We start from the raw sequence: 13,941 nt of genomic DNA, 5'->3' as shown, positions 1-13,941 counted from the left end.
AGCCAGTACGTTCAGCTTGGCAAAAACTCTGCAAGTGATAACGGAAGTAAAAAATAAATTAATAAAAGCCGCCATTAAAGGACTTGAAATTAGGCTTAAACACCAATGATAACCTGGAAACAGGGCTCTACTCGGATAGTAACATCTAATTTTGTTACAATTTTGTAGTAGGCACTTACCTGTGGGTAGGTATCATCTTAGAGCAAACAGTCTATTGATGTGTCACCCTATTTTAGGTAAAAAAAAATTTAAACACATCAATTACTTGTGAACGTGTGTGTGTGTATTCACCTAAAAACACTGCATCCATCCCCCCACTCCATCCATCCATCCCCCCACTCCATCCAGCCATCCCACTCCATCCATCCATCCATCCCCCCCACTCCATCCATCCATTCCCGCACTCCATCCATCCCCCCACTACATCCATCCATCCATCTCACTCCATCCATCCCCCTCACTCCATCCATCAATCCATCCATCCCCCCACTCCATCCATCCATCCCCCCACTCCATCCATCCATCCCCCACTCCATCCATCCATCCCACTCCATCCATCCATCCCCCCACTCCATCCATCCATCCCCTCCCTCCATCCATCCATCCCCATCCATCCATCTCCCCACTCCATCCATCCATCCCCTCCCTCCATCCATCCATCCCCATCCATCCATCTCCCCACTCCATCCATCCATCCATCCCCCCACTCCATCCATCCATCCATCCCCCCACTCCTTCCATCCATCCATCCCCCCACTCCATCCATCCATCCCACTCCATCCCTCCCCGCCCCACACTCCAACCCTCCCCCGCCCCACACTCCATCCCTCTCCACACTCCATCCCTCTCCACACTCCATCCCTCCCCCGCCCCACACTCCATTCCTCCCCCGCCCCACACTCCATCCCTCCCCTCGCCCACACTCCATCCCTTGCCCACACTCCATCCATAGCCCACACTCCATCCCTCGCCCTCTTGCCCTGCCTCTATCTCTCGCCCTGCCTCTATCTCTCTCCCTCCCTCTATCTATCTTTCGCCCTCCCTCTATCTATCTATCGCCCTCACTATCCATCGCATCACCACAGCATCACTCAGGGGCACCACAACATCACTATGCGCTACCGGAGCATCTCTGAACGCCACAGCATCACTCGTCGCCGCCACAACATCATTCAGAGCCACCACAGCATCAATCTGTGCAACCATTCAACAACAACTGATTCAAATATGTTCTCTAAATGTTTCAAACTTTATTACAAATGTCACAAAAAAAGTTAATATTTCACTTCTGTTCTTGTATTTTCATCACAATAAAATACACTAAACATAATCTTCCAAAAAGTTATTTGCAAAAGTTTAAGCTATTGCTATTATAAATTACAATAACTTTTATTTAAGTATTAAATATTGAAAAAAATAAAACCCATTGTTATTTTTAATATTAATACATCTAAGTCATGTAAATACAACACATATTGCATTACAGATGCTATAGGTGTCACGTTTGCAAAAGTTAACACTATTGGCATTGTAAATGACAAAGTTATTAACTCCTTCGCTGCGGCGGGAATTCCGCCGCAGCGCTAAGGGGGCGGGGGGGGGGGGGTCGAGCAGCGCTCGCATGCTCGTGACGGAGCTGCTCCGCCACGAGCCGCGGTTGAGCTGTGCTCGTGACGGAGCGGTTCCGTTACGAACACGCCCGCTCATTGGAACGTGCCGCGCAGGCGCAAAATTCGCGCCGCACAGGCGCGCCGAGCGGTCCATGATGGAACCGCTCCGTAATGAGCACAGCTCAACCGAGGCTCATGACGGAGCGGCTCCGTCATGAGCACAGCAGGGGTTAGTATCGCTATTTTCAAAACAAAAACATAAATAACAGATGTGTCATTTAAAATACTAATACCTCTAACTTTACTAATGCGAGCCCTATTGCATTGCAAATGCTTGTTTTTAATTATGGTTTTTATGTATTTAGAAATGTACAATGATTTTTCTTAGTGTTCCATTTTTTCTTTGCCTCTGTGGTGCATGGACGTAGGACAGAGCTAAAGACAGGGTCATTAACACTTTCGGTGAAAAGTCACATTCTACTTTGCTCTGAGAGTTGCTCTGTTGCTACCGGCAGCCCAGGTGCCTGGCGTTATTTCTAGATGAGTGATTAACAGAAATATCATGTGTCTGCCAAAGCAGCACTTACTAAAAGTAAGTTACTTGGTCTGAAACTGCAGATGTTCACATTTTATATTTGTTTGTTCTCTTTCACTTGGACACAAAAAATTGTTTATTTGGTAGATTAACGTTAATCAAATATTTATCAACAGGTCGACCCATATTGTACCTGGGCTGTGCTTAGTCTGCCAGGTGGGGAACTGCCTGTGAGTGAAGCATTACCACATTTCCTTGCTGATGGCCACCATCAAGTTAGAATGCTTACTGCAAAGTCAGTGAACAGGTACATATTTAAAATGTTGCCCTTATATTGAAGATACAATGGTTAGAAGTCTGTATATCTCAGATTACTTGTTGAAAATTTGTTCATTTTCACAAATTACTGTATTAAAAGCTTTGCACGATCAAAATGTTACTAATTTTTTTCATCACATGACCATACAGTCTACTTACTGCTAGAGACCGATTCAGTCCCATATATGGCAAGTATTGGTAGTTCAATAAATACACAAGTAACGCAACAGTCATCAGGTTCACATACCTATTATAAACTTTCTATAGTAGGAAAAAATACTTCTGAGATAACTCCCCCCCCCCTTCCTCCCCCCCCCCCATCCATTCCCACCACCCCAAGGCTTCTATCTGGACATCAGCCGCCAGATATACAATCACAGAAGAGCTGGATGGTCAACCGGCGTTATTGCATATCATGTGGGATAAGCCTCAGGGTATCTCCGATTACTTGCATCTTACTCCTCCCTGTATAAGCAATGTCACCCACTACTTTTTATGTTACAAGTTGATTTTTAAAACTCTTTCCTTGGAACTTTGTAGCTGTAGTTGCTCGCAGGTTGAGTGAGTTTATGGCTTTTTTATTTTAAATCATCAAATGTTTTACTACGTGTTCTTTGCCGTACACATTCATTTTCTCACTTTTGTAAGTGATTTGATGAGTATGATTCTATGAGTGGAATAGAATGCTGCATTATTTTATATTCTTTATTATGTACCTGTTAATGTGCATCTGAAGCTGTGAATATTAAAGAAAAATTGCTCAAGGGGTAGGAACAAGTTTAGTGGTCATTTGTGTGTGTGTGTGTGTGTGTGTGTGTGTGTGTGTGTGTGTGTGTATATATATATATATATATATATATATATATATATATATATACACATATATATATATATATATATATATATATATTTACTTCATACATTTTAGTGCTGGGTAACGACTTTTGGGTTGTAGAAGTAGAATCAGATATTGTTTATTAACTCACTTGCTGACACCTCTTTTCATGAAACTCAGTGTTTTATCCTCTCCATTAAATATACATCCAGCTACTGCAGCCGAAAATCTCCAGTCAAACCCAAATGTTAGTGTGGTTTGCATTATGTGACAGTTGGCACTCCTTGGAAGTCCCGCACCAGAAGTGGCATCACTTGTGCTCTATCTGATCCGGAAGTGGCATCACCCATGAGGCCCGATCAGAAGTCTTGCATTTTTTCGGACCAGGCCCATTTTGCAGGGTCATCCTCAGCTTTTTGCCTTCTGGTGTTAAATCCGTTTTTGTTATATTCAAAACAGATGCACAAAGTTCCCCTGGGGGGTAGTGTAAGTCTATTGAGGAGTGGTCTGTCTTCCTCTCTCCAGGAGTGGTTGTATGTGGAAATCAGGGGCAAGTGTCCCTTTTCGGAATTAGGGAAACCTCACACAACAGGCTGGTTTTACGGCTACTGTCATATCACCAACCGATTGTTTAGTGTCATCATCGGCTTCCTGCTCCTGCGTCAAGCCGGCGCTGCAATGCCTGACGGGTAGCACATGGTGCTACACTTTATTGGAGATCTTTTATTCCTTGGCCGATGTTTGAGTGAGTGTGAGGGGCCCTAATGACAAAGTAGTGAGCGTGGAGTGTGGTGATTTAAAAAAAGTTAGTATAGTCTACTCTGGGCATTTTATTCCTGTAGCTACCTACCTTATTAAAACTAAGAGGGGTATGAGGGGTATGGGGATTCAACCAAACAATGTGTGGGAGGCCCGTTCACTCTCAAAAGTGTTCAGGTCGACATGTTTCATGCCATCACGGCAATTCATCAGGACCAAAAACTGCTCATAAACTTGAAAAGGAGCCCAATTGGGCTGCGAAGTTAGGTGAATACAACCTGAGGGGTCAGGATCTGGAACAGGAGGAGTTCCTGTATTGTAGTCCGCCCCTAAGTCGCTGTTGGCGGTCCCCACAGACTGCTTTAGGTGGGACCTGCGCTATCGCCTGGTGATCTCGGTAGCGCTTGGAAGTTACCTCTGTACCTAGGTCCGCATGACCGGCGCCGCTCGGTCGTGGAGCAGCTGGCATTGGAACTCTGTGCACTGTTTCCCTGCTAACCAGTGAAAGGGTTTGCGGTCCTTGTGTAACATGTGGTATAAATGACCTACACCTGATTGGTACATTTAATTTGCTTGTAAGCTTCTAGTAATCGATACTAGATGTAAACTTAAATGCTACTAGTGGACAACAACACTAACTGTTCCACCCACTAAACTAGCCTTAGACTTGCCCGTGTAGTGCAGTTTTAAACTGCCATTTCAACTTGGCAAAATAAAGTCAGAGCTTCAAAATGATTTTGGGGTTAGTCTTGTGCCTTCAACTTCAGGAAGTAATATTACATTATTATTTTATTCTACGTTTCCATTAAAATATTGTCAATTAAACCTTTTTTCAATTCTGAAGGAATATCTTCATTCAGTCAATTTTTTTCAAATATACAACCAGTCAATATATGTTCCAAGGGACATGACCTCTTCCTCAGTGCTGTAAATAGTATGAAACTAATTCACAGATATTAAAATCAGACATACTCCATATATGTACATAACAAATATACACATTTTACAATGTAAACATATCGTACATGTTACATATACTCTTTAAAATGCATGAAATATATATTAATTCCATTGCAATGCTATATTGAATAGGTACCCATCCGACCTGATTAGTATCTTCAATCCATTTGTTGAGCAAAAGAAAGCAGAAGTGAAGCTCTATATCAAACGCAAGTAAAATAAATAAATAAAATAAGAAAGTGGGGAAGAAGCAAGAGAAACAAGAAAGAAAGAAAAGTAGTAAGAAAAAAAAGATCAAGTCAAGAAAAAGCCAAATGTCTCCTGAGTCTTGAATATTTTCAAGGCAACACGCAAAGAAACATGATTAGAGACGAAATCATCAAAGCGATCAAACACGCATGAAAACGACCCTAATGATGCATTTTAAAGTCCAATGTTTTCTCAAATTTCAAACCCATAATAACAGATTATACTTTGAAAATAGTTCACTGATTCACATTCATTTAACAAAACACACCATATTGTACATGTGTACAAAAATGTTTTCTATTATCTTTCTTACATAAACATCAATCAATTCAAATCAACTTTAATCAGATTAATCAAGTTAGTAATTTTCATCATATTCCTAAATAGTGGAACAAAGGACAGGAGAAAAACAAAAGAAAAGTTTATGAAAAAACACTACTTGTGGAAATTCTAAATTATTCTCTGTACAATTGGATACAATTAAAGCTTTTGTCAGGCCTAACCTTGATTTTTAATACTTATGGATCATTCCTAAGGTACGGTCTAAAGGCTCATAGGGCAGAGTGCATTGTATTTAAAGAGTAAGGCATATGTGTTTGTTTTACATATCCTTGAAGTGAAACACTCCAAAAGTAGTTTTTCGCTGTTGTAAGGCCTTACTCCTTCCTTTGACTGACTCAAGGTTCCATAATACTTTGTATTGGGAGTAGATGGAGATATGCTAATTGCACTCCAATGAATTGTAATTAAAATATCCTCTTTAATGGTGAAGTTGGATTTTAATTTAAGATTTTGAAAAGGACACTTTTGGAATGTTGCCATTTTCTTGTCCTAACCAACTGTCCTGGGTCACATGACTGTGAATGGCTCTGCTGTTGAGGGTTGTGTATTGTTTCTACTATTGCTATCACTAAGGTTTCAGTGTGCAGAGAATTGGTCATCCTAGTAGGATGGCTTGGGAGGGGCTATACGCATCCAATCTTATATTTCAAAGGGCTTTGCCTTCTGCACACACAATGATCTGACAACAGGCCTTTTATCACCCCAGGCAGTCTGGAGCCATGACAGAGGAAGGGGAAAAGCTTTCCAGAACCAGATGTGAGGGAAGTACAGGGAGTTCCCTGAACAACGACACACAATGACTGGCACCAGGTATAAATATTGGACCTACAGAACCACTCAGAAGGACTGGACCAGTGGAAGTTACAGAAGAAGGGTTGCCCTGCTGCCAGAGGACAGCTCTGTTGTTTAAAGGACTTCCTTGCTGTCGAGAAGGAAGATTGGGCCCACTTGCCTTCATCTCAGGCTACCCAGAGTGACTCCGAGGGTCAGTTGGCTGACTGCCCGGGTAGGCAATAGGGACACAACAAGCTACAGAGGCCTCCCTGCAACTTCCTAACCGACCACCTGCAACTGGACCTCGCTGAACCTAGCTCATGCCCAGAGCGGGTTCCTGATCCCCAAGAGGTGTCCCTCAGGTCAAAGTGTACTCCACCTGCAAGAAAAGATGAAAATCCTGAGGTTTGGGCATCTTGCAAACAGGAACAGGGCTGTTAATGCCAAGATGTGCCACCAATGCGAAGCTCTATTGAAACCGGCTTTCTGTGCGGACAGCGACTGGCCACAGCAACCGACAATACGATACCTGCACTTGGCATTACGAAGACGACAGCCAGTGGTGACTTTAGGAAGGTAGATACCTGACTATGGTTACCCCCGACTTTTTGCCTGGTGTTTTGCTGGTTTTCCGACTTAGTTGACCTGGGGCCCTGCCAATCAGGACCCCAGGCCTACTGCTCTCTCTCTAAAATGGATTCCATGTACATTAGGTACATTTCCAATTGGTACTGGGCCACCTTGTCAGACCCTGTAACTCAGGGCATCGGTGTACCCAGGGCCTACCAGGGGCTGAAGCATGTATTATGCCACCTCTGGATGGCCATCTAAATCTGACACAACTGGCTGCACGACAGCTGTGGCAACGTGGCGTACTCGCCCGTTGCTTTAGGTATAGTATGCCTATATCTAACCCTAAAATGGACACCCGCATTCCTATCAGTCACTCCTATGGCAGGCCTTGACAATCCTGAAGGCAGAGTGCGTGGAATCGTGTGAATTGGGCTCTGGCACGAGCCGAGCCCGGTTGCAGCTTGCGGAACCAAGACCCAATGGCTGTTCCATGATAACGCGTACCCTATTGGTAACTTCGGTATCGTGTTATCAAGACATGTCGAGTAAGGTGTCATACGAATCGGGATGCTGACCTCTCACCAATGCTGGCGACGAGGTTAGCATTCCGCTTTTCTCGAGGGACACGACATGTACGTAACTGTGAACCCCGGTTAAAGTTAACTGAAGCCTCAGCTCCACAAAATGGATGCTGCCACCACAGACACTAGTCTGACCCCCTGCTGCTGGGAGTCCTTCCAGCGAGGAGAGCTTGGACAAAGGGTTTCCTGTCCGGGGCGTTGTTCGCACCATCCCAGACAGGGTTTTGTGTCTCCTGGGTAGGCATGGCTTTACAAGAAGGTGACTGCAGAGTGGCACCCCAGTGCTCACTACGCATCTGCCGGCTAGAACCAGCTCCAGGGGCACACCAGCCCCTGGCCTGGGGAAAGTCCGGCATGGGAGAGGGGTGTAACTACCCCCCTTCCTGGTCCCACCCCTAGGGCAGGACCTAGTCACATACCCACCCCTTTCTTTAGGATAAAGGCAGGAGCGGGGACCCTTCCAAATTAGATCATCTTTGAATCAAGAATACTTTCTACGAAAGGAACTCTCGACTCTTCTCAAGATTTCTCCCTTGTGACTAAGGAGTAGTCACCCTGCATCCGCAGGCACCATCTAAGAACTCTGCGGTTTGCTGCAAGTCCTTCCTCAGGAATCCGACTGCCCAGCTCGACGAGAACCGGCTTCCCTGGCACCTCTGACCTCTACCCACGTCGTCAGCTCAGCTGAGATCTGTGGGTGCGACGAGACCTCGAGGGATCGCCATCATCAAGACCTGCACGATTTCTTAACCAGCACAACCACCGAGGGATCCTCTGGTGAGTGCTCCGGGGTCCGAGAAGCCCCGACCCTGAGCAGCTCCAGCACCGAAGTGCAGCCTCCCAGCATCTCCACGATCTGCGTGGGGCCATTCTGCTCTTTGCTGTTCAGCACGTTGTCTGATCACTAGCCGCTGGCTTGTGGCCTCCTTGACGACACCCGACAACCAACGCTGCTGGTCTGGTTGCTCCAGACTGGCCTTTGCTCCCTTCTGCGAGAGGAGCACCCTGGACCCTCCTGGTCCACTCAAGACGCCATTTTAGGCCCACCACGTGGCCCTGAAATTTGCCAAGGCTTGTTGCCCCAATCCTGGGCCCAGCGACGCCGACAGCATCAACCTTCGTGGGACAGCTCGCACCTCCATCCTGGTCGCCGACAACGCCTCCTGGTCCGTGAGACTGCAGAGCCTAGCGTCGCCCACTCACCTAGTCGAGGTGACGATCATCCGGTGCCCTCCTGGTACCCTCTGACTACTGGCTAGTAGTACGAACTTGGTCCCCTCTGCTTTCAGGTGTCATCCATCTCTGATCCAGGCTTGGATCTCTACGAACTATTTCCCCTGGTCGCCGGCCAGCAACTCCTTCCTTCCGGCTCCTGGCTCGTCAGCGAAGACTCCCGACGCCTGTAAAGACTTGTGCAGCCGCAGCCCTTGGGGCTAGGTAACCTCGGCATTTCGGTGCCCGCATAGCCTCCTTACTTAAGGGTCCCGAGTCCCTCGCTTCCGACTTGCCTTATCGGGTCCGCCCGAGACCACTAAACTTTCCGTGCCCTCGGGCACTTGTATTAATTGTGCACTTGAAGTATTTTCCTAAGAGTTTTGTTCTGTGCTAAGTACCCTGTCCTCATAAAGAGTACAGGGCTGTTGTGATTCTAATAAATACACTGTTTATTTTCATAACGCTTGTGTGGTGTCCTTTCACTTGGTGTTCAAGGGGTATGTGATGGTATAACAGCTGGCTTAACACGCCCTCTAGAGTTTAGCCCGAAGACTGCTCGTATCCACGCTACTAGGATAGCTGGTCTAAGGTTGACTTACAACCAATCACCATAAGGGTCGTTTGGACCGATGCATAGTGATCACTAGAATAGTGAGCACTGCATATCGGGCCAACTTCTCACAGTGACCACTAAGACAGAGCTACAGCAATGTCTGTGATGCCCCAACAGCTCTTTGTGCTACAGCGATGACCATCTGTGATGCCCGATCTGCTCTTTGCACGACTCATCGTGACGCTCAGCTTTCTTCTCATGTCCCCCTCCATAATGAACCGAACTCTTCATGCCGGACTTAAAAGGTAACCTTTGCAGCAAAACGAACCTCGTCCCTGTATCAGAACCACAGTCTATCGCAATTCGCCTGCACTTGTAAGCCCCCCCCCACACCCCCCCCCCCCTCATCCGGTCTAGCACAAGTAGTTGCCTGAGAGAGGTGCTTTGAGCTTTTAGGCTCTATTTTCACTTAAAACTTTAAAATTGAATATCTCTGGTTCTACTGTTTACTGTTTGGATTTTTTCGTTCTGGTATCATTTTATTTATTAAAATGAACTCTATTTTTTCTAATTTGGTTTGGGGTTTTCTTTGCGTTGTTTACTCTTTATTACTGTTCGTGTGCTTCATAAATACTTTACAGTTTTCCTCCTTGTTAACCCTGACTGCTTTGTGCCAAGCTACCAGAGGATAAGCCCGGGTTAATTTAGTGACTGTTGTTCACACTGACATGTATCGCCATTGTTGCCCGAGTGGTTTCTTACACCCTGGAAATTACATCACCCATGAGCCCTGAACTGGATGTAATAGCATCCTCACTCCTTCCCCAGAAGTGATATCACACAAGTAACCTTGACTTAGAAGTGGAATCACTCATGAAACCAGACTGGAAGTTCCAGTTTGAAAGTGATCTTTGTACGTTGAGTCCAGGTTCCTGGTGCTGCACTGCAGCAGTTGGTATTGTGTTAAAGTCTTTGGGCTACCTACTTGCCCCATCAGGCTGTCTCTGCTTTTGTGTCGTGTGCTGCGAAGAGGAGGCCAGTCATCTGGCCCTTGGAGTCACTCGGCTTTGGCTGGGCCCTGAGATGACTTCTCCCTCTCCTTTGCTAACCACCAGGTGCAGCCTGTGCAGTCCACAGCGGTGCAGCTTCTCTTTGCCAGTTCCACAGTGCAGCAAGGCAGTCCTTTCTTTGTCCTCCTTCCAATCCAGTCGAGATCTGAGTTTGTGGTGTTTAGGGGGCCCTTCTTTACCTCAGAAAATGCCCTCTGGGTAGGATGCTGTCGGTAGCCAGTGGTCTAATAGGTGCCCTCCCACCTGTTATGTTATGGTAATCTTTTTTATATAGCGCTCGAATCACCTGGGGGCATCTCTGCGCTTCATTCAGGGACATCCCGATGGCCAGCCAGCACAGAAGATAGGGAAGGAATTAGAACAATAACGCTTTTAAATGTTTTCTAAAGACAGGGTAGAAGGGAATTTCTCGCAAGGAGAACTGAAGGCTGTTCCAGTATTTGGGTGCGAGATATGAAAATGCCCTGCCCACAAATCTATGGAGTCTGATACGTGGTACCAGTAATAGCTGCTGGGAACCGGACCTCAAAAGACGTGATGGGACATATTTTCCCAATTTGTTCTAGAGGTACACTGGCCCCATACCTTGAAACGCACAATAGGTAAGACAGCAGATTTTGAAGAAGGATATCTGTTTTATCGGCAGCCAGTGTAACTTTCTCAGCAATGGTTGCGAGGAAATGCCGGCTGGCATATTCAAGACCAGCCTGGCTGCCGTATTCTGGATGACCTGTAGTTTCTTCAGAGATGTAACTCCTACTTCTGCTAGTAGTGCATTCCCATAGTCCATGCGGCTCATGACTAGGGCTTGAGTAACTGTTCTACGATGTTCCGTGGGAATGAACGGTAAGATTTTTCGCAGTAACCTGAGCCTGTAATAGCATGCGCCTGACACTGAGGCCACATGATCTTGCATGGACAAAGACTGATTTAGTTTAATGCCCAGGTTGTTAACACATAATTTAGGCGTTGGGGCCGAGACCAGTTGTGACTGCCACTTGGATGACCACTTAGCAGTGGGCATTCCAGGATCCTTAATTGTACCCATTTCTGATATGGCAGTACTGCGCTCCCGGCGTGTGGAGCTCTCTAGTTCAACCCAGAGGTGTGACCACCAAGGTGGATACAAAGCTCTGGAAAACTGCTTTGGCGACTGATTTCCTCTCTCCTATCCTTAGTTGCCAGCCTGTGTGACTGAAAAGTAGATCAGCCCTTCTCCCAAGTGTTACCCATTTGGCCTTCAAAGGTGGCTTCTCCTTTGAAGCTCGCCTTTTTGGCCAACAACTTTGTTGCTTCCCGCAGGTGGGAGGTGAACTCCTCCTTACTGAGCAGGCCCCTATTGTATTCATTCTTGGGAGTCTATATGTGTCTCCCCAAGAGGGTAGAAAGCTGCCTTGGTGACAGGACCGCATGTTCAATTGGTATGGGCACAGGGGACTACAGCAACAAAGTGCACACTGCAACTTGTTACCTTAATTTCGATCTGGGAATTCAGTTGGGCGTAATGTAACAAGTTGTCTGATAACTTGTAGGACCCACTTTGGTCGCACTGTTCCAGAGTTATCACAGCTGAGGGAGTCAGCCTATAACTCTGTGCTTGCCTATTGGCCAACCAAGCTTTTCCACAGTAAAAATACCAGTTTTTTTTATACTATCAGAACATGTAAAATTGAATATTTTGCCCCTGGAATCTGTTGCATCCTGCCTTAGAGCTTGATAGGCCTGCCATAGGGGTGATACCATACATCCAGTGGCAGTCTGACCGCAAAGTCAGGCCAACAATACAAACTGCTTTTTCAGCTTGCAGTGGCAGGCTGGGAGTCTCGTTTTAATCATGTCATGTTCTGTTTGGCACAATTAGTGCTGCATGCCCTGGAGTGACCCGCTAACTTAAATGCCTTGGATACCATTTACTAGGGACTTACAGGCAAATTGGCCTAGCCAATTCGGTATGAGCCAATTCGACATACCAGTTTAAGGGGAAGGGCACAGGTACTGAGGTCGGGTTAGTAGGCCTCAGTGCACTCTGAGTTGAAAAACCGGCACCATCAGTGCTAAAAACTTGGGGGTCACCATACAAAAGGAGGCATTTACTTAAACTATATAATCTTTTACCTCAAGGTTGCAAGGTTTTCCAGATGTCTGTATTGCACAGCCCATTATTATAGGTCTTGCAATGAAAACAGAATGCAAATCAGTTGTCATAATTTAACTAATTTCCATGTCTAGTAGGTACAATTCAACTTCTATTAAAAAGGAGGGAGCGATAATTCCGAGGTGCCTTACAGATGGAGGACATATATAATTCCACACATTTATACAATAATCAGTGTTACTTGTTAGCTTTTTATTTTCCCACATTAACCTCTCTATCCTTTCAAGCATTGAACTGATGTTGTGTTTCCGTCTAAAAAAACTATTTTGCAAAGTACAGGGCAATAAATGTTACTGGTTTTCAGAGACTCTTGTAAAGTGGCTGAGGAAGCTTTAGATTTCAACTGTCAGAAATGGCCTGCCCCCATTTGCAGAAGATGTTGATTTGAGTAATTCTTAAGAAAATACTGTAATTCAGTATACCAGTCTTGCTTAGTGGCAATTTAAAGATCAGGCACCTCATTTAATATAGAAGTTTAATTATTTAATAATAGGGAGATTTGTTATTTGCTTTTGTGATGAGTTATCTGGGAAGGATATGTCTGGGGAATTCAGTGGTTTCTATTGCTGCATTAAGTGCCTAGTTCTTTAAATGATAGAAGTTTATGTTAAATAAAATATTGGATCTAATTTGCAATTAATGCATGGTAAAATGTGAACAGATATATTTCTGAAAGAAACAGTTAGTTATAGATTCCTTACTATAGAATTCCCCCCAGGCGTCAGACTGGATCCGGAAAGTTTTTCGTCAGCAGTACCCCTACGCGTCGGAAGGTGGCGTTGGTCAACTCCGCGTTTGTCGCTGGGGTCGTGGTCGCCGGGATGACGTTGCGGTAGCTACATAGACGTAGCCCTCACGCGCTGACCTCGGTTCTTTCTTTTTCTATGCCAGCAAGGGCAGATCCGGAGAGAGTGGTACCTACAGTCACTTATTGACTAACTTTTTCTAGACTTTTGTCGACTTCGTTTTGGAGTGCACGAGGGATGCCCGGCTTCAAGGCCTGCGGTTCTTGTAAGCGACTGATGTCGGTGATGGATCTGCACCGCGTGTGCCTCTACTGCCTGGAGTGCGACCATGACCCCAAGTCGTGCTCCGACTGCTGACCCATGGTCCCAAAGTCTTTGCGGGAGCGGTCCCGAAAGCTACTCGAGGCCTGACAGTCGGCTCTGTGTCGCTTGAAGTCCCGTTGCGGGGGAGGTAGAGGGACCGTCCGATCGCGGAGCCATCATTAGTCCTCTTCCAAGTCTTCGCAGTCTGGGTCAGATAAGTCGAAGCATAAGAAGAAGTCGAAGAAGCATCGTCGCTCTTCCACTTCCCCTCGTCCGTCGGCCGATGCGACGAAGGGTACGTGTGGTGCCTCTCCCGCAGCTCCGCATACGGAGCCTAGAGGGCCGACTCCGTCCTTCCCAGGA

The 13,941-nt window shown here is 46.0% G+C and overlaps 1 protein-coding gene across 1 annotated transcript in view; it reads left to right on the top strand.

Moving 5' to 3' along the window:
* Positions 1-13,941, top strand: part of ATM (ATM serine/threonine kinase) — a 1,399,724-nt gene that overhangs the window by 486,538 nt on the left and 899,245 nt on the right. The window contains exon 22 of the mRNA XM_086935231.1: positions 2,322-2,452. Within this exon, the coding sequence (XP_086791357.1) occupies positions 2,322-2,452 (131 nt within the window). The remainder of the gene's footprint in view (positions 1-2,321; positions 2,453-13,941) is intronic.

The sequence above is a fragment of the Lissotriton vulgaris genome, chromosome 8 (genome assembly GCF_964263255.1).
Source record: "Lissotriton vulgaris chromosome 8, aLisVul1.2, whole genome shotgun sequence".
NCBI classification, from domain to species: Eukaryota; Metazoa; Chordata; class Amphibia; order Caudata; family Salamandridae; genus Lissotriton; species Lissotriton vulgaris.
Note: the sequence above shows the minus strand (reverse complement) of the source record. Positions and strands in the feature narration are given on the sequence as shown.